This window comes from Leiobunum rupestre, chromosome 2, assembly GCF_980474605.1.
Source record: "Leiobunum rupestre chromosome 2, qqLeiRupe1.1.hap1, whole genome shotgun sequence".
NCBI classification, from domain to species: domain Eukaryota; kingdom Metazoa; phylum Arthropoda; class Arachnida; order Opiliones; family Sclerosomatidae; genus Leiobunum; species Leiobunum rupestre.
In genome coordinates this window covers 90268549-90294611 of record NC_143385.1, presented here as the reverse complement: position 1 = coordinate 90294611, position 26063 = coordinate 90268549, and the positions used below count along the sequence as shown (strand labels likewise).

Genomic DNA, 26063 nt, shown 5'->3' with positions numbered 1-26063 from the left:
CCGTCATTTCAAAAAATCTGTATCGTTTAGCAACTCCATTTCAAAATATCAGTATTGAACTGTTTTCCATTTTCTTAACATCGTTAAGTAAATAGTGACAACGCTTACAGGAACCAATTAATTAAATTTAAAATTTAAAATGCATAGCGTACTAATATTTGGTGTAAATATCTTAAATATATAAACCGTTTTAAATTATATTCATTGTGTTATCCAAATAGACGGTTGATAATGCGCTGTGAGGTTGTGATATAAACATATTCATTTAATAGTCGCGTTGTGGTTAATTATCCCGCCTATTATCAGGACTTACTTAACCTTTTCCTTAAGCGATATTTTCTCTCTCCGAAAATTGAGCACCATTCCCTTGATACCTGCTGCTCCTTCACGAAAACAGCGCTTAGAAAAGCAATTTATTCCCGGCTAGATCGACCACCGCGAAACCAGGCTCTTTCCAAATTGAGATACTTCGGGCGAGTGAAGACATACAATGCATGACTTTACTACCATTGTCATTATCTCAGCATATAAGGCAGATTACGCTTGTATTCTACACAATTTAATTTCTCAAATTATAATTTAATTATTATGTAACTCATTGCGAAAATTGTCTAATTGAATTGCCATAACTTGTTTAGAATTTATTGCATATACCATAATATGATAAAATTGTATTTGTTGAAATAACATTCGATCAGAATGCATTTAATAGAATTTTATCGGGATTTTTATCAATAAATAATTTATTTAATTACGATCCAGTTATATAATTAAGTCTTTGATCAAATATAATTATTTGACCAGAATATGGTAAAATGGTATTTGTTGAAATAACATTCGATCAGAATACATTAAATAGCATTTTGATCAATAAAAATGTATATAATTATGATTCAGTGATATAATTAAGTGGTTGTTGATCAAATAACATTCAAATCAGAATAAGATAAAGCGGTATTTGTTCAAATAACATTCGATGATAATATTATAACGTGGTGTTTGATCAAAAACAATTGGTCTTATTATGATCAAAGGATATTTGATCAAAGACAAAGGATAAAAATGATAATGATATCGATTACTATTTGATCAGATATAATAAAGTGGTACTTGAACCAATATCATCCGATCAAACTATGATTAAGTGGTATTTGATCAAAATATGCGAAATACATATTTTCGTAATGGTCTAACCACAGCGAATACTATTTAAAAAATGAATGATAAAGTGAAATTTGTTAATATATCATTTGACCAGAATATAGTTAAGTAGTATTTGATCAATTAGTACCTAGCCGTATTCTGATTAAATTATATTTGATCAAAGACAATGGATAAAAATGTGATAAGCCTTTTCTCTGTTTAGAGTCTGACCACGTTGATTACCATTTAATACGATAATAATAAACTTAAATTTGATAACATATCATTCGACCAGAATATGATGAAGAAGTGTTTGATTCAATGGTATTTACGCAGACTATGATTAACTTGATTAAGTGATATTTGATCAAAGACAATGGATCAAAATGTGAAAAAGTTTTTCTTTGGTAAGCCTCTGACCGCATCCAGGCGAAAAATCTTTTGTAATCGCTATAAAAAAATAAAAGTGAAACGCGTGGCTTTTTATATATTGCTCATTTATCACTTTTACCAGACTACTTTCGTTTATTGGACACATTACCTTAGAGGTTAAACAGATAGAAAAGCCAGGAAGCGGAAGAGTTTTTATCTAGGGTCTACCCACACGAACCTTCAAAGGAAAAAGCCGACAAAAAAGCCCCAGCGGCGGCATCTTTAATCCCCCGTTAAGCTTTAGTTCTAAGGCTCTTGAGAATTATTCATACGATATAAGGTGAAGGAATATCTTCCTTAATCGAGCTAGCATCTGCCATCGCGCCAGAATTATAATAATATTTCAACGGGTCATTACGTCTATAAAATATTTTCCGGTCCAACGAAAATATAGTCTAACCCCTGCGGGTTGTTTTTTCTTTGCGTTCGCATCTGGTTTAAAAATTTAAAATACGGAGGCTCTTTCCGCTTTAGCATTGAACACTTCTCACGCCTTAAGTTAAAACAAAGAAACTACCATTTGTCAAGTGGGTCGATAAAACTACGCCCAAGACAATCGACCTTTATGAGGACGTATCCTATTTTTTTATGTTCCTGGTTTTAAAACTTAATCGGGATTCGCTGCTGTAAAGCCTCATTCCATTTTTATTGAACGAGATATACGACCTCTGTTCCCCCAAGGACGTATAGCGAAAACTTTACAATAAAGCTACTTTCGGTACGAAGTTCAGGGAATGGTTTCAGGGAGGGAAGTGAATACAGATTACCGGGGCCCGTGGAGTATGGGAGGGTATGGGTTTGAACAAGCGAAAGTGTTGAGTAATAACGACTCTCATTTTTATTTTACCTGGGCAAAGCAAAAAGTGACGAACATATTGGGATATTTATAATTAATCGAAGATATTAAAGGGGCTCCAAAGTTCGGTGGCAAAATGTGTGTAAAGTCAGTAAAGTGCGAAATTTACGGTTGACTCTGCCCGCCTCTGCCAAGGCCGAGTGAGGGGTTGGGGGGAATGAAAAGCATGCTCAATTTTCTTTTTTTGCCACCGAACTTTGGAGCCCCTTTAAGAATTTACTTTATCCTGCAGGCTAATAGTAACAATAATAATCAGCTAGGCTAATACCCTTGGCACCACATTAGGCCCAAGTCATCTAGCGACTTTCCATGCCTTTATCCCAGTTGGCCGGATGAAATTGAGTAGGATGGTGGTGGTAAGCCCTTCATGCCACGTCCACCAACAGCTCTCTACCCTGACGTACATTATCTAACACACTGGCTCTCCCCTCCTTTGTCCATTGTCCCTAGAGATGGTTGTGCTCAAGTTGCCAATTCTAAAAGATCATCCTAATTATCGTTGTTATTTTTATTGCAAGCTTTTTAAAATATTTTCGATATGAACATTATGAAGGACAAGATCACCATTTACTAATTAAATTCCTATTTATTGTAGTTATTTTTTATTACACGCTTTTTAAAATATTTTCGATACGAACATTATGACGGTTAAGATCGTCTAGATGAGCCTATTCTTTCAAATATTATTCGAACATTAATTTCCCATCTGTGGGAATAATAATAAGTTTTTATAAGTGTGTTTTTGTTCTATTTCGCAGATGATGATTTTTCCAAGGAAAGCATTTCGGATCGTAGAGCTTTGCTCTTTTCTCTTGTATTCATTTCAGACAGGTAAGTGTTTCTACATTTCTGTATATGAAAATTTCAAAAAATGCCATTGGACCAGGCTCAAAATCGTTATTACGCCCTGTTACCGAATGGTCGACTTTCAATCTAAGAACCTAAATATTTATATAACATGGCTATGGTAAAACCTTTATAAATAAAAATTTTGAACTAGCTTTCATTGTTATCTAGATTAATTGGTAAATAAATAATTCAATTCACGGGATAAGTATAATTTTAGTAATGTCAATAAATTCCCATATCCAGGCGTATTATCTTTTCTAAAATAATATTTATTTAGATTTTATCAATTTATTATTTAAAGATTTGAGTTAGAATGTATGGTTAAGATACAGACATACCTTTAGCATAATAGCACTTCGTACCTTTAATCATAGCTACTATGTTGTCATACATTTTTCTAAAAAGTATGGATGACGTTCTATAACGTACGTAATAGAGGAATTTTTTTTCCTTAACATTATTAAATAAAGATAACATTATTAATGGATTTATGCGAGTTATTAATTCATAGGAATATGATAAATTTAAAGAATAAAAACTTATTCTACAATAAAAAAAATTATTTTAAAAATATACTTTACTTTAAAATAAAATATTTTTATTGTCCAATAAGTATCCATTGTTATTAATTTATCATAGATATTAACTTGTTTAAAATTGTAATCTTTTAAAGCAAGTTGCGGCTCCAATGAAAAACCCCTTGGATGCTTTTCCGCATTACACCAAAAAGGTCCCTTAAAGTATCGCCCCCTATCATAGCTGCAGTGCGAATTATTTTAATTTAATCACATACGAGAAGCTCCGGTGATTTGTAACTTCAACCGGCGATGAAAATTACTTGAAACCTTTTAAACAAATACTTATCTACTACAAAGATATTTATCATAATTTACGATTAAAATTCGATGCTAAGCCTCGGTCAGGAGACGGTGGACGTGTGGAATTCGAGAGTCTAGGACTCAGCATGCCCCGTTGCATATATACGGCAATAAATGGCTTTGGTAAGCTCAACCAATCAGACCTAATACACTAGGTGGGAAAGGCTGCGGAAAACGACATCTATCGTACCATCTAAGTACTACACTTGAGCTGCCACCGGTCTTGAAAACAGGCTACTTATTGAAACAGAGAATGTCAAGTCATAATCATAAACATGAAACTTCATAAACATGGTGAAAAACGATGTTAAAGCAAGTGGCGGCTCAATCATTTCCACCTGTAATATGATAAGACCCTTTTTATTAGAGATGATAATGAATCTATTCGATTCTTCGAAAAAATGACTTTCGTGGAGAGCGTGGAGCCATCTATTAATGGCAAAGGAAGTTAAAAGTCAAAATCGCGAAACAATAACGTCGTCAGAGAGCCATTATCGAGTATTATATTTAGACCAATTTTACTAAGTGAACTTTAACCTAAATTATATATCCCATATAAAATATATTGTAAACAATTACTATAATTGAAGTTGTTGACAAATTTACAAACGAGCCAATCAACGCGAAGCATACTTTTATGTCCCGCCTTTTGGGTCAAAATGTAGCTTCAGCTTCTTGTTTTGATTTCGACGCTAGCGACATCGGTTGTAAAAAGAGCTACTTCACCTAGAGCCGACACTTGCTTTAATTATAAATAAAAGTATGCATTTAAAACCATGACTTATCTGTCTCTATAATAATATTTTAATATGAAGCCACAACATTAGCTTCTGAATAGATTCTTGCATAGAGTAACCCACTCGCATGAAACTCTAATCCTAACGGGCCAACTGGTTTTCGAGGCGTGAATAAATATAGTCCGAAAAGTGATGGTGTGGTTTTTACATGTTTTTGGGCATAAACTTACCTTTTTATCCAGATATTGTACATTACCTTTAGGCCACCTTGTTTATTCCACGCCTCGAAAAACAGACGTTGCGTACGAAAAGTGTTCGCAAGTTTCGCTGATAGCCTTCCACTCCATGGATTCATGCATGGAGAAATTCAAACATAAAAAAGCCAATGTGATAGTCAAAAGTGCACCATACCGAAAACGGGATATAAATTTAGCTTTAGAAAACGATAATTTTTAATACTTTCAATAACACAGCAATCCGTTTTTTAAAGCGTGAATAATATAAGCGCGAATATCTCCGAGGCCAGTCAACAAATCTAACGCTTCGAAACATATATTTGAATGTAAATTTGTCGTTCTATTTTCGTTTCAGTTTATTCCGTTGAAATAGCGAGAACAGCGGAGCCCCAATCATTGAACCAGAAAAATACGGGTGCAGTTTCGACGACTGTCAAAACACCTTTATCGGAGAAACAAAGCCTAATTAATTTGTTAAACGCTGCCCAGAGTCCATCCTTTATCAACAAATACTATCCCGAGAGTCATCCGAGCGCGAATAATGATTTAGTTGATGAAACTGAACGATCCAAGGAATCCGGTTACGCCTCTCCGGAGTCCCCGGATGATGAAAGCGTATCGCCGGATAAAAGGAGCGCTCACAATTTAATGCATTTTGGGAAAAGGGAATACGAAGAGGAGATCGCGGCGTTGAGAAACGAAGATTCAAAGAGAGGCCACAATTTGATGCGTTTCGGCAAAAGAGACGATGTTCTAGACGACGAATTACTCGAATACAAGCGAGCCCACAACCTGATGCGATTTGGAAAGAGCGATTCCTCCTTCCCGCCAGATTCCGAAGAAACTAAAAGGGCCCACAGTTTAATGCATTTCGGCAAAAGAGACGAAGAACCGTATTCGCAATTACTTCAAGGCGAGAAAAGGGCGCATAGTCTGATGCACTTTGGCAAAAGGGATTTCGACGACAAGAGAGGTCACAATCTGATGCGGTTCGGCAAAAGAGGTCACAATCTGATGCGATTTGGTAAACGATCTGACGACGAGCTAGAAGAAGATGAGGAAAAGAGGAGTCACAACCTGATGCGTTTCGGAAAGAGAGCTGACGGCGACGACAAAAGAGCGCACAGCTTAATGCACTTTGGTAAAAGGGACGATACTGAAGACAAACGGGGTCACAATCTGATGCGATTCGGTAGGGGAGACGACATGGAAGATGATAAACGGGCTCATAACCTGATGCGATTCGGTAGAGGAGACGACATGGAAGATGAAAAACGGGCTCATAACCTGATGCGATTCGGTAGGGGAGACGACATGGAAGACGATAAACGGGCTCACAATCTGATGCGATTCGGTAGGGGAGACGACATGGAAGACGATAAACGGGCTCACAATCTGATGCGATTCGGTAGGGGAGACGACATGGAAGATGATAAACGGGCTCATAACCTGATGCGGTTCGGTAGGGGAGACGATATGGATGATGATAAACGGGCTCATAACCTGATGCGGTTTGGTAGGGGAGACAACATAGAAGATGATAAACGGGGTCATAATCTGATGCGATTCGGTAGGGGAGATGATATGGAAGATGATAAACGGGCTCATAATCTGATGCGATTCGGTAGGGGAGACAACATAGAAGATGATAAACGGGCTCATAATCTGATGCGATTCGGTAGGGCAGACGACATGGAAGATGATAAACGGGCTCATAATCTGATGCGTTTTGGTAAAAGGGACGACATGAACGAAGACAAACGGGCTCACAGTCTTATGCATTTCGGTAAGCGAGACAACATGGAAGACGACAAACGGGCTCATAATCTGATGCGTTTCGGTAAGAGAGAAAGTGGAGATGACAAACGCGGACATCAACTCATGCATTTCGGAAAACGTGGCGACGAATTGAAAACCTCGGACATTACCGACGCTTTAGCAAATCTGAAACGCGGAGCGCACAGTTTAATGCATTTCGGTAAAAGAATGAGCGAAAACGAGGATTTGTCTGATTTACCGGAAGATAAAGTGCTAAACCAAGTTTACACGAGTTCCGAGAGGCAAGGCAACGTTTTGGAGCAGCTGAAGGACGCTCTCGGCGGAAAGGATTACTCGAACGAGGGAGATTTGAAACGAGCGCATAATCTCATGAGGTTCGGCAAACGGGGCTCGGAGGAAGCGGATCAACTTAGCGCATCGGACATTAGCGATAGTCTCGAAACCGAAGACAAACGATCTCACAATTTAATGCGATTTGGGAAAAGGGAAATTAAAAAGGAAGACGCTTCGAAGGAATCACTCGAAAATCCGCGAATACGTTTCGCTCTCGATCGAACGAAGAAAAGTAATCAGAAAATTATGCATTTTGGAAAACGGAGCGATATTTCGAACCAGACTGGAGACGCTAACCGAGTCATTTCGAGGAAAACGAGAAGTATCGACCCCTTTTCTATCGGTCTCTACCGACTACCGGGTTTCAAGGCTCTATTGGAACAACTGTCCAGAACACCGCGAGAAGATACGAAACGTGGACATAACATTATGCGGTTTGGGAAAAGGGGAACCACTTCGACCACCCCGAACAGTTTCCTGCATTTCGGCAAAAGGGCGACACCCCGCACTCACAGCCTGATGCACTTCGGGAAGAGGAGCCCCGAAGTCAGCCAAGAAGTCGGCTTCGGAGACGAGAATGGCGAATTCGTCGACTACTGGTTAACGCACCCTTTGGAGGAATACGACACGGATGAAGATTTCGACGAAAATCAGTACTTCTTCGACGTCTTAAACAGGGAACTGGAGAAACGAGGGGCGACCAGGAACACGATGATGCATTTCGGAAAACGAAACGACGATTCGGATGATGCGTTCAATTACGAAGTAAGTGCTCTTTTTAAACACTGAATGATCCATTTCCACACACTTAGTAAAACCGTTAACTTTAAAGCAACTGTCGGCTCTATCATTGCCACCTGTATTATGAAAAGGCCCCTGTTATTAGAGATGGCCATGAATCTATCCAAATCTTCGAAAAAACGACTTTACTGGAGAGCGTGGAGCCATCTATTAATGGGAACGGAAGCTAAAATTCAAAATAGCGAAACAATAACGTCGTCAGAGAGCCATTATAGAGTATTATATTTAGACCACTTTTACTCTATTTAGTGAACTTTAACCTAATTATATATCCCATACAAAATATATTGTAAACAATTACTATAATTGAAGTTATTGACAAATTTACAAATGAGCCAATCAACGCGAAGCATACTTTTATGTCCCACCTTTTGGGTCAAAATGTAGCTTCAGCCTCTTGTTTTGATTTCGACGCTAGTGACATCTGTTGAAAAAAGAGCTACTTCACCTAGAGCCGACACTTGCTTTAATATTTAACAATAAGGTCACTTACAACGTGTTTATTGCCGATTTTGTTCAAAGTCGGGCATGATGTAGACCTATATGAGATATTGAATTTCCCAAAAGGAGACGTTGCACTACCCATTCGATTTTCCATGGCAACCGAAAATGTTTTTTGACCACTTAAAACAAATAAATTTCCATTTAAAAAATCATGGGATTTTCTCGAAAAATTCGAAAATCACGAAATGGGTAATTTGAACCACGTTTAGGAAAATTTCATTAAGTTTGGGTAAATTGGAACATTTTGGGGGTAAAATAAGGAAAAACTCTTATTTTTGTTTTAAGTGGTCAAAAACATTTTCGGTTGCCATGGCAAATCGAACGGGTAGTGCAACGTCTCCTTTTGGGAAATTTCATATCTCATATAGGTCTTTATTACGCCCGACAAAATCGGAAATAAACACCTCGGGTAATCTCCTTGTTAGTAAAACCGTAAACTTTAACGCCGTGAACATTTGATCCTCTCTTTGACCCTCTCTTTAAAAGTTGTAAGTGGACCCTATTTTCGCATCACACTAGTCACGTGCTTAGCAAGCCTGTTTAATATAAATGGTGTTTAATAAATTAATGGTTAAACGTAAAAATGCTCTTTAAAAAGGCTGTTTAAATGACAGGAATCCCTTGCGAAAATTACTTGATCCTGCGTCCAAAATTGCACCCAACTACAATCAAAACACATCCAATAAGCGCTTAAATAAAACATCTTCAAGGAAATCGGCAAGAAAAAATATTTCTGAGAGCCAGGACCTGCGAGTTACTGTTTATATAGTCATGGTTTGTAATGAAACTTTTCACCTGTAAACAGAACGTCGTATTTTTGCTTAGCCTTAATATGTCAAAAAAAACCTACCTGGTTATCAGGAAACACTTGTGGTATACCGTACAGGTGAAAAGTTTCCATTGTCTCAACAAGCACTATATGTATAAACAGTAACTTGTAGGTCCTGGCTCTCGGAACTATTACTTCTTTAAGATGTTTTATTCAATCGCCTATTCGGTTTCGATCAAATACTCTTTATCAAATTTGAATTTCATACTTACAAGCTAGTAATTGGATCCAATATGACAAAATGTGTATCCAAATTTTAATCAAAATAGAATTGCGATCTGTCCAATTTTAAAAATAATTTTGGAACAGAATTTTTTCTACGATTTTCCTCGGGGATGTTTAAACTAATTTTAAATAATCTATCAGTAGTTCAAAATGTACAACGAATTGTGGCGAAGGCTCTCATGGCGTTATAACCATACCATAGTTGTTAACCAACAGTTCTATAATATCTTGGGGTACGTCAAAAGATAAAACGGTTTTAATTTACATATTCCATTGTTTTAGTATTTTTTTGTATGAAATTACTCAAATACGCGACTTAAATCACTGGCTTTAAAAGGAAATGGTGTTGAATCCCTGAAAACAATTTTGAAAACTATTCTGTGAACACCATGTTTTTGAAACGAAGATAATCATAAACGTAACATAAATGAAATATATTACAGCTTAATATAACACAAATGAAATGTATTAGACCTTAACATAGCATAAGTTAACTATATTAGAACTTAACATAGCATAATTTAAATATAGTAGACCTTAATATAACATAAATTAATTACATTAGAGCTTAATACAGCATCAAGGAAATATATTAAAGCTTAATATAACACAAATGAAATAAATTATAGCTTAATATAACCATAAATGAAATATATTTGAGCTTAATATAACATAAATGAAATATATTAGAGCTTAATATAACATAAATGAATTATATTAGAGCTTAATACAGCATAAATTAAATATATTAGAGCTTAATATAGCATCAATGAAATATATTAGAGCTTAATATAGCATCAATGAAATATATTAGAGCTTTATAGCATCAATGAAATATATTAGAGCTTAATATAGCATCAATGAAATATATGAAAAAGTTTCACTAAATGTTATTTTTTAAGAATATAACACGCCTTTTATTTCCATAAGTTTCGTAATATTGTTGTAAAAGTTGTAACATACAAATTTATTTTCGATGTGTAGAGTATAAATAAAATAATAGTTTATCAAGAAACTCGGTTATCTTAACTTTCAGAATGAATTCGGGTACCTAACAATATAGAATTTCTGAAAATTCTAAACCCTTCCAACTTCGCATACTAAGTAGAGGAAGATTGTCTGCTTTTGCTTTTTCCACTATAGTCTTTCACACAGAAGATCCCCAGCTATGTACACGATTTGCGATTAAAAACCAGATGAGCTTTCGCTACAAAGCATGCGATAATAGTGCCAAAAGCTTTGGCCTCATGTGCTTAAGCACCTGAATTCATTCTTGATTTTAATGAGTACAGTTAATCAGTTATTCTTATTGTTTTTGGAATGTTTTGAGGTATAAATATAAATTATAGTTGAATTCTTCATTATGTAATTTAATTAGGAACAACGAATTTTATAAATTTAAGAGCCCCTGTATTGCTGCAACCCTATATTCGCACTCACCCCGTGGAAGGGTCACAGGGTTTCCGAGAATTCGCAGTGCGGCCATCTTTCTTTGTGTCAAGAGTCTTTTAAGATAAGTAAAAGAAATGAGCTGGGATTCCGCCAGAATTAGGTGGTTCATTTACGGTTCCATAGCAAAACAAAATTGGGAACCGCTGCACTAGACTGCAACAAGAACACCTCATCGAAATAAATTATTTGACATTGAGAATGTTACAAGTCGAAAAAAAGATGAAATCATAGAGGAATGTTTTTTTTTTGCTTCTTGAGAAAATTATTAAATCACAGAGTAATGTTATTTTATGTCATATGAAGATTGGGTTATTTTATAATATTCGAGTAAATGATTAAATCTCCGAGAAATGTTATTTTGTTATTTGAGGAAATGATTAAATCACCGAAAATTATTATTTTGTTATTTGAGGAAATGATTAAATCACCGATAAATGTTATTTTGTTTTTGAGGAAAGGATTAAATCACCGATAAATGTTATTTTGTTATTTGAGGAAAGGATTAAATCACCGATAAATGTTATTTTGTTATTTGAGGAAATGATTAAATCACCGATAAATGTTATTTTGTTTTTGAGGAAAGGATTAAATCACCGATAAATGTTATTTTGTTATTTGAGGAAATGATTAAATCACCGATAAATGTTATTTTGTTTTTGAGGAAAGGATTAAATCACCGATAAATGTTATTTTGTTATTTGAGGAAAGGATTAAATCACCGATAAATATTATTTTGTTATTTGAGGAAAGGATTAAATCACCGATAAATGTTATTTTGTTTTTGAGTAAAGGATTAAATCACCGATAAATGCTATTTTGTTTTTGAGGAAAGGATTAAATCACCGATAAATATTATTTTGTTATTTGAGGAAAGGATTAAATCACCGATAAATATTATTTTGTTATTTGAGGAAAGGATTAAATCACCGATAAATGTTATTTTGTTATTTGAGGAAAGGATTAAATCACCGATAAATATTATTTTGTTATTTGAGGAAAGGATTAAATCACCGATAAATGTTATTTTGTTATTTGAGGAAAGGATTAAATCACCGATAAATATTATTTTGTTATTTGAGGAAAGGATTAAATCACCGATAAATGCTATTTTGTTTTTGAGTAAAGGATTAAATCACCGATAAATGCTATTTTGTTTTTGAGGAAAGGATTAAATCACCGATAAATGTTATTTTGTTTTTGAGTAAAGGATTAAATCACCGATAAATGCTATTTTGTTTTTGAGGAAAGGATTAAATCACCGAAAATTGTTATTTTGTTATTTGAGGAAATGATTAAATCACCGATAAATGTTATTTTGTTATTTGAGGAAAGGATTAAATCACCGATAAATATTATTTTGTTATTTGAGGAAAGGATTAAATCACCGATAAATATTATTTTGTTATTTGAGGAAAGGATTAAATCACCGATAAATGCTATTTTGTTTTTGAGGAAAGGATTAAATCACCGATAAATGTTATTTTGTTTTTGAGTAAAGGATTAAATCACCGATAAATGCTATTTTGTTTTTGAGGAAAGGATTAAATCAACGAAAATTTTTATTTTGTTATTTGAGGAAATGATTAAATCACCGATAAATGTTATTTTGTTTTTGAGGAAAGGATTAAATCAACGAAAATTATTATTTTGTTATTTGAGGAAATGATTAAATCACCGATAAATGCTATTTTGTTTTTGAGGAAAGGATTAAATCAACGAAAATTATTATTTTGTTATTTGAGGAAATGATTAAATCACCGATAAATGTTATTTTGTTATTTGAGGAAAGGATTAAATCACCGATAAATGTTATTTTGTTATTTGAGGAAAGGATTAAATCACCGATAAATATTATTTTGTTATTTGAGGAAAGGATTAAATCACCGATAAATGTTATTTTGTTTTTGAGTAAAGGATTAAATCACCGATAAATGCTATTTTGTTTTTGAGGAAAGGATTAAATCACCGATAAATATTATTTTGTTATTTGAGGAATGGATTAAATCACCGATAAATGTTATTTTGTTATTTGAGGAAAGGATTAAATCACCGATGAATGCTATTTTATTTTTGAGGAAAGGATTAAATCACCGATAAATATTATTTTGTTATTTGAGGAAAGGATTAAATCACCGATGAATGCTATTTTATTTTTGAGGAAAGGATTAAATCACCGATAAATATTATTTTGTTATTTGAGGAAAGGATTAAATCACCGATAAATATTATTTTGTTATTTGAGGAAAGGATTAAATCACCGATGAATGCTATTTTATTTTTGAGGAAAGGATTAAATCACCGATAAATATTATTTTGTTATTTGAGGAAAGGATTAAATCACCGATAAATATTATTTTGTTATTTGAGGAAAGGATTAAATCACCGATGAATGCTATTTTATTTTTGAGGAAAGGATTAAATCACCGATAAATATTATTTTGTTATTTGAGGAAAGGATTAAATCACCGATAAATATTATTTTGTTATTTGAGGAAAGGATTAAATCACCGATGAATGCTATTTTATTTTTGAGGAAAGGATTAAATCACCGATAAATATTATTTTGTTATTTGAGGAAAGGATTAAATCACCGATAAATATTATTTTGTTATTTGAGGAAAGGATTAAATCACCGATGAATGCTATTTTATTTTTGAGGAAAGGATTAAATCACCGATAAATATTATTTTGTTATTTGAGGAAAGGATTAAATCACCGATAAATATTATTTTGTTATTTGAGGAAAGGATTAAATCACCGATAAATGTTATTTTGTTATTTGAGGAAAGGATTAAATCACCGATAAATATTATTTTGTTATTTGAGGAAAGGATTAAATCACCGATAAATGTTATTTTGTTATTTGAGGAAAGGATTAAATCACCGATAAATATTATTTTGTTATTTGAGGAAAGGATTAAATCACCGATAAATGTTATTTTGTTATTTGAGGAAAGGATTAAATCACCGATAAATATTATTTTGTTATTTGAGGAAAGGATTAAATCACCGATAAATATTATTTTGTTATTTGAGGAAAGGATTAAATCACCGATAAATGTTATTTTGTTATTTGAGGAAAGGATTAAATCACCGATAAATATTATTTTGTTTTTGAGGAAAGGATTAAATCACCGATAAATATTATTTTGTTATTTGAGGAAAGGATTAAATCACCGATAAATGTTATTTTGTTATTTGAGGAAAGGATTAAATCACCGATAAATATTATTTTGTTATTTGAGGAAAGGATTAAATCACCGATAAATATTATTTTGTTATTTGAGGAAAGGATTAAATCACCGATAAATATTATTTTGTTATTTGAGGAAAGGATTAAATCACCGATAAATGTTATTTTGTTTTTGAGGAAAGGATTAAATCCCCGAGAAATGTTATTTTGTTTTTGAGGAAAGGATTAAATCACCGATAAATGTTATTTTGTTTTTGAGGAAAGGATTAAATCCCCGAGAAATGTTATTTTGTTTTTGAGGAAAGGATTAAATCACCGATAAATGTTATTTTGTTTTTGAGGAAAGGATTAAATCACCGATAAATATTATTTTGTTATTTGAGGAAAGGATTAAATCACCGATAAATGTTATTTTGTTTTTGAGGAAAGGATTAAATCCCCGAGAAATGTTATTTTGTTTTTGAGGAAAGGATTAAATCACCGATAAATGTTATTTTGTTTTTGAGGAAAGGATTAAATCCCCGAGAAATGTTATTTTGTTTTTGAGGAAAGGATTAAATCACCGATAAATGTTATTTTGTTTTTGAGGAAAGGATTAAATCACCGATAAATATTATTTTGTTATTTGAGGAAAGGATTAAATCACCGATAAATGTTATTTTGTTTTTGAGGAAAGGATTAAATCCCCGAGAAATGTTATTTTGTTTTTGAGGAAAGGATTAAATCACCGATAAATGTTATTTTGTTTTTGAGGAAAGGATTAAATCACCGATAAATGTTATTTTGTTATTTGAGGAAAGGATTAAATCACCGATAAATGTTATTTTGTTTTTGAGGAAAGGATTAAATCCCCGAGAAATGTTATTTTGTTTTTGAGGAAAGGATTAAATCACCGATAAATGTTATTTTGTTTTTGAGGAAAGGATTAAATCCCCGAGAAATGTTATTTTGTTATTTGAGGAAAGGATTAAATCACCGATAAATGTTATTTTGTTTTTGAGGAAAGGATTAAATCCCCGAGAAATGTTATTTTGTTTTTGAGGAAAGGATTAAATCACCGATAAATGTTATTTTGTTTTTGAGGAAAGGATTAAATCACCGATAAATGTTATTTTGTTTTTGAGGAAAGGATTAAATCACCGATAAATGTTATTTTGTTTTTGAGGAAAGGATTAAATCCCCGAGAAATGTTATTTTGTTTTTGAGGAAAGGATTAAATCACCGATAAATGTTATTTTGTTTTTGAGGAAAGGATTAAATCACCGATAAATGTTATTTTGTTATTTGAGGAAAGGATTAAATCACCGATAAATGTTATTTTGTTTTTGAGGAAAGGATTAAATCCCCGAGAAATGTTATTTTGTTTTTGAGGAAAGGATTAAATCACCGATAAATGTTATTTTGTTTTTGAGGAAAGGATTAAATCACCGATAAATGTTATTTTGTTATTTGAGGAAAGGATTAAATCACCGATAAATGTTATTTTGTTTTTGAGGAAAGGATTAAATCCCCGAGAAATGTTATTTTGTTTTTGAGGAAAGGATTAAATCCACGATAAATGTTATTTTGTTTTTGAGGAAAGGATTAAATCACCGATAAATATTATTTTGTTATTTGAGGAAAGGATTAAATCACCGATAAATGTTATTTTGTTTTTGAGGAAAGGATTAAATCCCCGAGAAATGTTATTTTGTTTTTGAGGAAAGGATTAAATCACCGATAAATGTTATTTTGTTTTTGAGGAAAGGATTAAATCCCCGAGAAATGTTATTTTGTTTTTGAGGAAAGGATTAAATCACCGATAAATGTTATTTTGTTTTTGAGGAAAGGATTAAATCACCGATAAATATTATTTTGTTATTTGAGGAAAGGATTAAATCACCGATAAATGTTATTTTGTTTTTGAGGAAAGGATTAAATCCCCGAGAAATGTTATTTTGTTTTTGAGGAAAGGATTAAATCACCGAGAAATGTTATTTTGTTTTTGAGGAAAGGATTAAATCACCGATAAATATTATTTTGTTATTTGAGGAAAGGATTAAATCCCCGAGAAATGTTATTTTGTTTTTGAGGAAAGGATTAAATCCCCGAGAAATGTTATTTTGTTTTTGAGGAAAGGATTAAATCACCGATAAATATTATTTTGTTATTTGAGGAAAGGATTAAATCACCGATAAATGTTATTTTGTTTTTGAGGAAAGGATTAAATCACCGATAAATGTTATTTTGTTTTTGAGGAAAGGATTAAATCACCGATAAATGTTATTTTGTTTTTGAGGAAAGGATTAAATCACCGATAAATATTATTTTGTTATTTGAGGAAAGGATTAAATCACCGATAAATATTATTTTGTTATTTGAGGAAAGGATTAAATCACCGATAAATGTTATTTTGTTTTTGAGGAAAGGATTAAATCCCCGAGAAATGTTATTTTGTTATTTGAGGAAAGGATTAAATCACCGATAAATATTATTTTGTTATTTGAGGAAAGGATTAAATCACCGATAAATATTATTTTGTTATTTGAGGAAAGGATTAAATCCCCGAGAAATGTTATTTTGTTTTTGAGGAAAGGATTAAATCCCCGAGAAATGTTATTTTGTTTTTGAGGAAAGGATTAAATCACCGATAAATATTATTTTGTTATTTGAGGAAAGGATTAAATCACCGATAAATGTTATTTTGTTTTTGAGGAAAGGATTAAATCACCGATAAATGTTATTTTGTTTTTGAGGAAAGGATTAAATCCCCGAGAAATGTTATTTTGTTTTTGAGGAAAGGATTAAATCACCGATAAATATTATTTTGTTATTTGAGGAAAGGATTAAATCACCGATAAATATTATTTTGTTATTTGAGGAAAGGATTAAATCACCGATAAATGTTATTTTGTTTTTGAGGAAAGGATTAAATCCCCGAGAAATGTTATTTTGTTATTTGAGGAAAGGATTAAATCACCGATAAATATTATTTTGTTATTTGAGGAAAGGATTAAATCACCGATAAATATTATTTTGTTATTTGAGGAAAGGATTAAATCACCGATAAATATTATTTTGTTATTTGAGGAAAGGATTAAATCACCGATAAATATTATTTTGTTATTTGAGGAAAGGATTAAATCACCGATAAATGTTATTTTGTTTTTGAGGAAAGGATTAAATCCCCGATAAATGTTATTTTGTTTTTGAGGAAAGGATTAAATCACCGATAAATGTTATTTTGTTTTTGAGGAAAGGATTAAATCCCCGAGAAATGTTATTTTGTTTTTGAGGAAAGGATTAAATCACCGATAAATGTTATTTTGTTTTTGAGGAAAGGATTAAATCACCGATAAATATTATTTTGTTATTTGAGGAAAGGATTAAATCACCGATAAATGTTATTTTGTTTTTGAGGAAAGGATTAAATCCCCGAGAAATGTTATTTTGTTTTTGAGGAAAGGATTAAATCACCGATAAATGTTATTTTGTTTTTGAGGAAAGGATTAAATCCCCGAGAAATGTTATTTTGTTTTTGAGGAAAGGATTAAATCACCGATTAATATTATTTTGTTATTTGAGGAAAGGATTAAATCACCGATTAATATTATTTTGTTATTTGAGGAAAGGATTAAATCACCGATAAATGTTATTTTGTTTTTGAGGAAAGGATTAAATCCCCGAGAAATGTTATTTTGTTTTTGAGGAAAGGATTAAATCCCCGAGAAATGTTATTTTGTTTTTGAGGAAAGGATTAAATCACCGATAAATGTTATTTTGTTTTTGAGGAAAGGATTAAATCCCCGAGAAATGTTATTTTGTTTTTGAGGAAAGGATTAAATCACCGATAAATGTTATTTTGTTTTTGAGGATAGGATTAAATCCCCGAGAAATGTTATTTTGTTATTTGAGGAAAGGATTAAATCACCGATAAATATTATTTTGTTATTTGAGGAAAGGATTAAATCACCGAGAAATGTTATTTTGTTTTTGAGGAAAGGATTAAATCACCGATAAATGTTATTTTGTTATTTGGGGAAATGATTAAATCACCGATTAATGTTATTTTGTTATTTGAGGAAATGATTAAATCACCGATAAATGTTATTTTTTTGGATTTGAGGAAATTATTAAATCATCAAAAAATGTAATTTTATGTTATTTAAGGAAATGATTCAATCATCGAGAAAATGTAATTTCTTGGTTCTTATGGAAATTATTAAATTATCAAGAAATGTAATTTTATGTTATTTGAAGAAATGATTGAATCATAGAGAAACGTTGTTTTTTGCTTCTTAAGGAAATGATTAAATCATCGAGAAACGTTATTTTTGGACTATTGAGAAAATGCTTAAATTCCGGGAAATATTAAATTAGGTTATTTTTGATTATAACTTACAAATATCCAAAACTTCCTTCGTAAATGCATGCGTTCGCTTGTCTACGTTTGCCTAAATGTGAAAAAGAATGCGAGTCAAAAAGAGAGAAATATCTAAACGAAAGCGTCCCTATTTCTAGTCAGAAGAGAATCAATTCCCCGCATTGGATTTCTACCCGACTAAACGATCGGCGTCAGCTGGCCAACCGATGTTGCATTTCGGCAAAAAGAGCTCCCTGGTGGTGGCGCCCGCTGCCTGGCCTGCCCTCAGGAGGACACATTCCCTCATGCATTTCGGGAAGAGGAGCGACGATGTGGACGACGAGGACGTCGAGACCAGTGCCGTGGATAGGGAAAACTTTTACCCGTCGTCAAAAAGACAACAGCACGCGCTGATGCGTTTTGGAAAACGGGATGATGATAATGTTGGCGGCGACGCTGTGAGTCGGGAAACGTACAACTACAACCGTAAGAGACCCGAACACGGCCACAACATTATGAGGTTTGGCAAAAGGAGCGTTCCGGACATTGAATCGCGTAGTTTAGCCAATGACCGTCAAAGCCAGACTAACGTCCCTGATCACGATATAACGAGACCACCGACCCGAAGGAAACGATACGTGAATTCGCCAGATTTTTTGGTTGGTTGGAAGGGACCGCTGTTTTCCCCCAGTAGTAAGTTGTTCCAAAAATGATCTATTTCCTCATTGTTGCGCGGATATTTTTTCTAAAACGTTACATGTTTCTTTTAGAAACGGTCAATTGAGGCTTTTTACGCATAACGACCGCCGGTTTTTAGTGGAGGTATTTATTCGACAACGATGTCAATTGCTTTTTTTTTTCTTTAACAATATCGCTTTATGTTGCTCTAATCGCTTTGATGCTCGCCAACTAGCTTAAGCATATTTATCGATATATCTTGCATTATAATTTGAAATGTTTCATTCGTTTTTATTTAAGTAAAAATCCAGGAGTCGGTTTAGTCAGTTTTAGTTTAGATTCGCGTATTACAATTGGATCAGTTTTTCCCAAAATGACATTTTATTCAGAGGGAAAGTTTTAACAAAGTAGAATATCTTCGGTTTAAAATTTACAACTAAAGCTTTTTTGTTCCTTCTTCTGTAATACTTAAAACAAGTTTACTGTTTCTTAGTTGATTGGTAAGGCAAATCTAGAATTTATACTAGACCATGGTGATCGCGAATGGCATCAACATAGTCATTATCGCTTAGTATTAATTAATACGTTCTTGGTTAATGCTAGTTTTGTCAGCTCCACGGAGGTCATTTTTCTACGTTATAATTATATAGCTAACGATTTTAAAATGGTACTGGAATAAGTACTTAAAACCGATAATATTACTAAATTATTTTACTATACATCATTATAATATTGTATTATTAGTATGTTTTGATTTCTGAATTATAATTTGGTTATAATAGATTATAATAAATCTTTTAACTAACTCTAACGAAGTAAACTTGTATAAGAGATAATTTAAAAAAGGCATTTTACACTTGAATACCCTTTATTTTAATATTTTTATTAAAAATGTTTTAAAATAGGACGTTTAATATTAACGCTTTAAAATGAACCTCTTGCTAAGGAAAATTAGAAATTAATTATATCAACAGAATATCAAACTATTTTAGGTAAATAATTAAATAAATGTATTAGTACTTAGTATATCGATTAGGTGTAGGAATAATTTAGTTTGAGATATTTACAATTTTTAATTCTGGTATTTAACTGGACTAAGAAATAAACCGGTTCTCAAATGTAGATAATATACCTTGAATTAAAATATTTTTCTCAATAGAGCAGTAATAGTTATATCGCGGTGATAAAAGTAACTTTTAATGTATTTTATTCAGTAAGAATGGCCAGGAAGAAATTTCAAGTTTCTTTATGCATCTAACTTATTGCGAGTTTCGTACGTTGATGACAGTGCATTTATAATGGTTTATATCGTCCTTTGTCGCTTTTATTAATATTTTCAAATTCCTTTTGATAGCTTATCTTACATTGCAAACTGCGGGCTGAACTGCTGATAGCTCTTCTACCATATTGCACAGAAAATATAGAAAAGTAATACAAACTCGAGCACTGACAAGACTTTAAATGCATATCGAAGTTTTAAGGAAAGCTAGGGGTGCTTCCGATTATTATACATTTCAATAGACGAGGCTTAAATCCTAATAATAGTACCGAAGTGTAAAAGCATGGCCAACTTTGATTTCGCGCTATAGCGGCCACCCCTTTCGCCGAAATTCCGCGAGCAAAGATTTTCCCGCTGTAACGAGCGTGGCGCTGAACTCATACAGTTTTTAATATTGGCTTTAATGCAAAAACTATTCTAAAACTAACATTTATCTTTAGCTCGTAGGTTAACATAAAAACTTCAACGAATGAGTTGGCCGCTATAGCGCGAGATCAAAGTTGGACTTGGTATAAGCGTAAAAGACTACTAAAAGGATAAATTGGTTGAGTTGCTATTCCACTTTTGTATTTTCTATGGATATTTCTAGTATCCCCAAATTAACTTCTTCGTGCATTCGGGAGTATTCTTCGGTGCGACACCGCCCGTTTATGTTAATTTTTATTGAGAAACATTCGTGTGTATTGTAGTTCGTAAATTGTGCTCTTTGCGTATTGCTATAAATTTCTTCTCTATAAATGTTCCTTGAGCATTGCTCTAAATTTCTTCTTTTTAAATGTTCCTTGAGCATTGCTCTAAATTTCTTCTTTTTAAATGTTCTTTGAGCATTGCTCTAAATTTCTTCTTTTTAAATGTTCTTTGAGCATTGCTCTAAATTTCTTCTTTTTAAATGTTCTTTGAGCATTGCTCTAAATTTCTTTTTTTTAAATGTTCTTTGAGCATTGCTCTACACCCAGAATGTATTTATGTGAACAGAGAAAATGATCACCTCCTGAAGAAAAGCCACGCCCCTCTGTTTCCCCCTCTCTGTCGCTAAGGGGGGGGATACAATATTGTGTAAGCGTAGATAATTTTATGTATATCGTGAAACAACGACTATAGTTGCGGCTTCATATTCTCTGTTAACCTAAATCATGAACAAATTCATGTACACCCGTGAATCGTACCCATTATGGCATCATCCTGTCGTAAAGGCTGCCCTTAACGCTCAGCCCTACGCCATTGTCACTTTACAAAGTGACAACCATAGAGTAACCCATCGCGTAGAGTGGAAGGCCCTTTGGAAGCGCATGGAACATTAATCCTAACGGGCCGAATTATTTTCGAGGCGTGAATAAATATAGTCCCATTGAATTGGGAATAATACTGCTAGAATTACAATTACGATTTCGGTTACCATGGTTACACGGGACCTGTTCTGATAAGACTTTACGAAATTAATCTTTATAATTAGGCGGTAGCGCCATCTATACTTTGTAAAGTTATATGGCTAAAAATAAATAATTATTAGCTAACTCACTGTAACTGGAATTAAAAAGGATCGTGTTGACGGAATAAAATTATTTTTAACAACTTCAAAGGTTTGTTTGTTACGAGTAATCATACATTTCAATTTCGCATCAGATTCGCGAAAATATTCGATTGCAATATAGTTGCCACCACTAGAGACAGATGCCGCCACGGTAGAACGATAAAGTTGATAAAGTCTCCTTATTGAACGAAATTGGTCCCGCGCCAGCCAGATTTAGTTGTATCTCTATTTATGCCCAACTCAATGTATAATCTGAAGAGCGATGGTGTTGTTTTTACATTTTTTACAGTATAAATTTACTTTTTTATCCAGATATTTTTCATTACCTTTTGGCCACCTTATTTATTTCATGCCTCGAACACAAGACCTTGCCTACAAAAAGTGTTCACAAGTTTCGCTGATAGCCTTCCACCGTAGAGTAAACCACTCACACAGAGTGGAAGGCTATTAGCGAAACTTTTTAACACTTTTCGTACGCATCTTTTGGTTTTCGAGGCGTGAAATAAACAAGTTGGCCTAAAGGTAATGTACAATATGTGGATAAAAAGGTAAGTTTGTACTCTAAAAAATGTAAAAACAACTCCATAACTCTTCGGACTATATTTAGTAACGCCTCGAAAACCAGTTGGTCCGTTAGAATTAATGTTTCACGCGCTTCCATAGGGCCTTCCAATCTATGTGAGTGGTTTACTCTATGGTGACAACTATAACATGCATACGGAAAGAGCGGCTCTCTGATTGGTCCTAGAATAGCCAATGACAAGTAAATCGGTGTAGCTACGGTTCTCTTTGTCTCTCAGAAAGAGCCCCGATAACGCCGAAGCTAGACCGAGTCATCATTGGTTAATTTCGGACCAATAGACGAGCGGCCCTTTAGACGTCATAAAAACTTATCAAGTTAGTCCCGCCTCTACGACAGTCACATCTATACATTCTATATGCATGGGTGTAAATGAATAAATTCGTGCCTGCATACATACTTAATACCAAGCGTATATAAAGATGAAGTTCTAACCTGTTTTTATTGTTGTGTTTTTGCAGTGACGTCTTCCTCGAATAGCAGATCTTCCTACCTACTCCCGCACACCCTGTCCGCTACGCAATTGAGCGCCATGAGATTGCCATTGTTCGTCGGCCACCTTCATCGTATCCAAAGAGCAGCCTTTCCCTATTTAGTTCAAAAAGAAAGGCGAAATCTATTCCTCCATTTCGGTTGAAGAAAAACACTTCTCATTTTATATTCAAAAAATTCAAAATATATATAACCAAAGAGATGTAATTTAAACGAAACGTGGTACGGCTACTCTGTGTAAAGGAGTTATTCGTCAAGACGTATTTTCTGAAAGACTGTGTTACGAAGTCTGGAGCTTACGACAATTGCAGAAATAATAATAAAAAAGTAATATATTTTTAAAATTTTAAATTTTATCCGTGCACCTGGACATTTTTTTTTACTTTTGGAATGTTATAATTTAAAGTATCGTTAGTTCTCTATCATAATGTAATTAATTTATGGAAAACTAAATATGTTTTGTTAAATTTAAATTAAACAAAAATTGTTCTTTGCTTTTCGATTAAATTTCGATGAAAGTTGGCGAAAGTTTAGTTCTTTCTTATTAACTTAATACATGGGAAAGGTAAAGTAAAAGTCACCTCTGAATTGTATAAAATATAAATAAAAGTGATATACACTATGGTTATTTTACTTTTCGCCAAAGTGATTTTGATTTCAACTTAACGAAACCATTTTCAGATATAATATTAGACGATTAGAAAAATTCCGCGGTGGATTTTTCTCTTAGACACGGACGAATAGGCCAATTTAAGGAGCGATTCTTACCGAGGGGAATAACTAATTTTAAATTAACTTAGCAAGTTTTCTTATTATGGGTTTTACTCTATGGGCTGAACTGATTTTGCGACGTCATCATGATGACTTTCGCATACCACGTGACCACCTGCTATGGAGATAATCAGATTTTTAAAAATGGCGGCGAACTAATCATAGCTTATATCATAGAGTAAACCACTCACATAGAGTGGAGGGCTATCAGCAAAACTTGTTAACACTTTTCGTATGCAGCGTCTTGTTTTCGAGGCGTGAAAGAAACAAGTTGGCCTAAAGGTAATGTACAATATCTGGATAAAAAGGTAAGTTTGTACTCTAAAAAATGTAAAAACAACACATCGCTCTTCGGACTTTATTTATTCCCGCCTCGAAAACAAGCTGGCCCGTTAGGATTAATGTTTCATGCGCTTCCATAGGGTCTTCCACTCCATGCGAGTGGGTTACTCTATGGCTTATATTAAGCATTGCCCTATTTTAATTAAGATAAGGCGAACGTACCACTGCTGCCCGTATTCCATATAACCCTTCAACAGTTGGGGTTAAAATGGCAAATGCAAATGCGAGAAATGGTATTGTTGTCTTGAGAGAAATGGTATTGTTGTCTTGAGAGAAATGGTATTGTTGTCTTGAGAGAAATGGTATTGTTGTCTTGAGAGAAATGGTATTGTTGTCTTGAGAGAAATGGTATTGTTGTCTTGAGAGAAATGGTATTGTTGTCTTGAGAGAAATGGTATTGTTGTCTTGAGAGAAATGGTATTGTTGTCTTGAGAGAAATGGTATTGTTGTCTTGAGAGAAATGGTATTGTTGTCTTGAGAGAAATGGTATTGTTGTCTTGAGAGAAATGGTATTGTTGTCTTGAGAGAAATGGTATTGTTGTCTTGAGAGAAATAGTATGGTATGTTATTTTAAGAGATGTTTATTTTCGCTGGCAAGAGATGATTTATACACTGGCATCTAGGAGTAACAAACACAACACCCCACCAAAGGAAAACGCAAGTCGTGGATTTTCTTGTGTACGTTTTTCATTGGCTAAAAGCTTTAGCACCTGCTGCCGTCGGAAGGGGAAAATTTGGAAATTGTCTTCCCCCCGCCCGTAAAACGTTCAGCGTAAAGGCTCGTGACGCTCGTCCAATGAAATTCGTACACAACCCTTCGTTAGCGTGTTTAAAGGCTAGCTGCTTTCTCCTTTGTTTGTTGCTCCTAGCTGGTATTTAGGAGCAACAAACACAAGGAGAAGGCTGGCTACAATACGGCTCCGGCATCGACTTTAACCCTATCGGCTCCAGTCGGCTCCGGCTCCAAGTGTTTTAAACCGACTCCAGGATCCGCCTCCGAAATAAAGGAGCCAGCTCCAATACTTTTATGGTAATTTCTGATGTCTATAAACTTTGGGAGCGTCCATAAATTACGTGAGGCGTTTAGATGAGGGAGGGGAAGGAGCTGAATATCACCCAATCTCACGTGGAGGAGAGGGGGTTTCGGAAAATATCACGTAATTTTATTTCCACAAGAAACATTGTAAAATTGGGATAAAACCGGGTAATTCAACCCTTGAACACCTTCATCAGCATGCCCTATGACCTCTATTGCCCTAGTGTACGTGGTGATCTGAAAAAGAGATGCTGCAGTTCATGCGGTATCTACTTTTCATCCATCACAAGAGCTGCAGAGCACCGGCGTGCGGTCCACAAAGCACCACCTGCACCAGCGCGCAAAGTGTGACCCTTACGGATTGTCAAACGCCGAGTTACTGAGCTTCTGTGAGCAAGTGACAACGGTTTAAAGTGGCTAAATCAGAGCGAGGTTCATGGAGCAGATGATTTTACTGAAAATCACATGGACATGTTGGTTCCAGTAGTCACTCTTGAGACCACACATGAATATTCTTTTACGAATTTTAGTAGTTCCTTAATACTTAAAATTTAAGTATTTTATTGTTCGATTTTCTCACTGTGATTCTAGACTACGTTCTGTCTAAAATAGTAGTCTTAACTAGTCTTAAATATAAATAATTAAGCAAATTATGTTTTTTTGAAATAAATCGAACGCAATCAAACAGATTAACGTATTTACACAAAAAATACGCATTTTGAAAAATCTCACGTTATATTAGGGGGGGGGGGGGTTGAGCCAAAT

General features: G+C 33.7%; 1 protein-coding gene across 3 annotated transcripts in view; it reads left to right on the top strand.

Moving 5' to 3' along the window:
* FMRFa (FMRFamide related propeptide) overlaps window positions 1-23702 on the top strand; it is a 76733-nt gene extending 53031 nt beyond the window's left edge. Inside the window, exons 2-6 of one of the 3 annotated variants that reach the window (XM_090166661.1) lie at window positions 3190-3262; window positions 5487-8008; window positions 18748-19282; window positions 19360-19411; window positions 23119-23230. In XM_090166661.1, the coding sequence (XP_090022787.1) occupies window positions 3190-3262; window positions 5487-8008; window positions 18748-19282; window positions 19360-19373 (3144 nt within the window). In that variant the 3' untranslated portion in view covers window positions 19374-19411; window positions 23119-23230. Of the gene's footprint in view, window positions 1-3189; window positions 3263-5486; window positions 8009-18747; window positions 19283-19359; window positions 19412-23118 lie in introns of all 3 variants that reach the window. The other 2 variants (XM_090166659.1, XM_090166662.1) reach the window with 2 other exon arrangements.
* Window positions 23703-26063: the final 2361 nt, after the last annotated feature.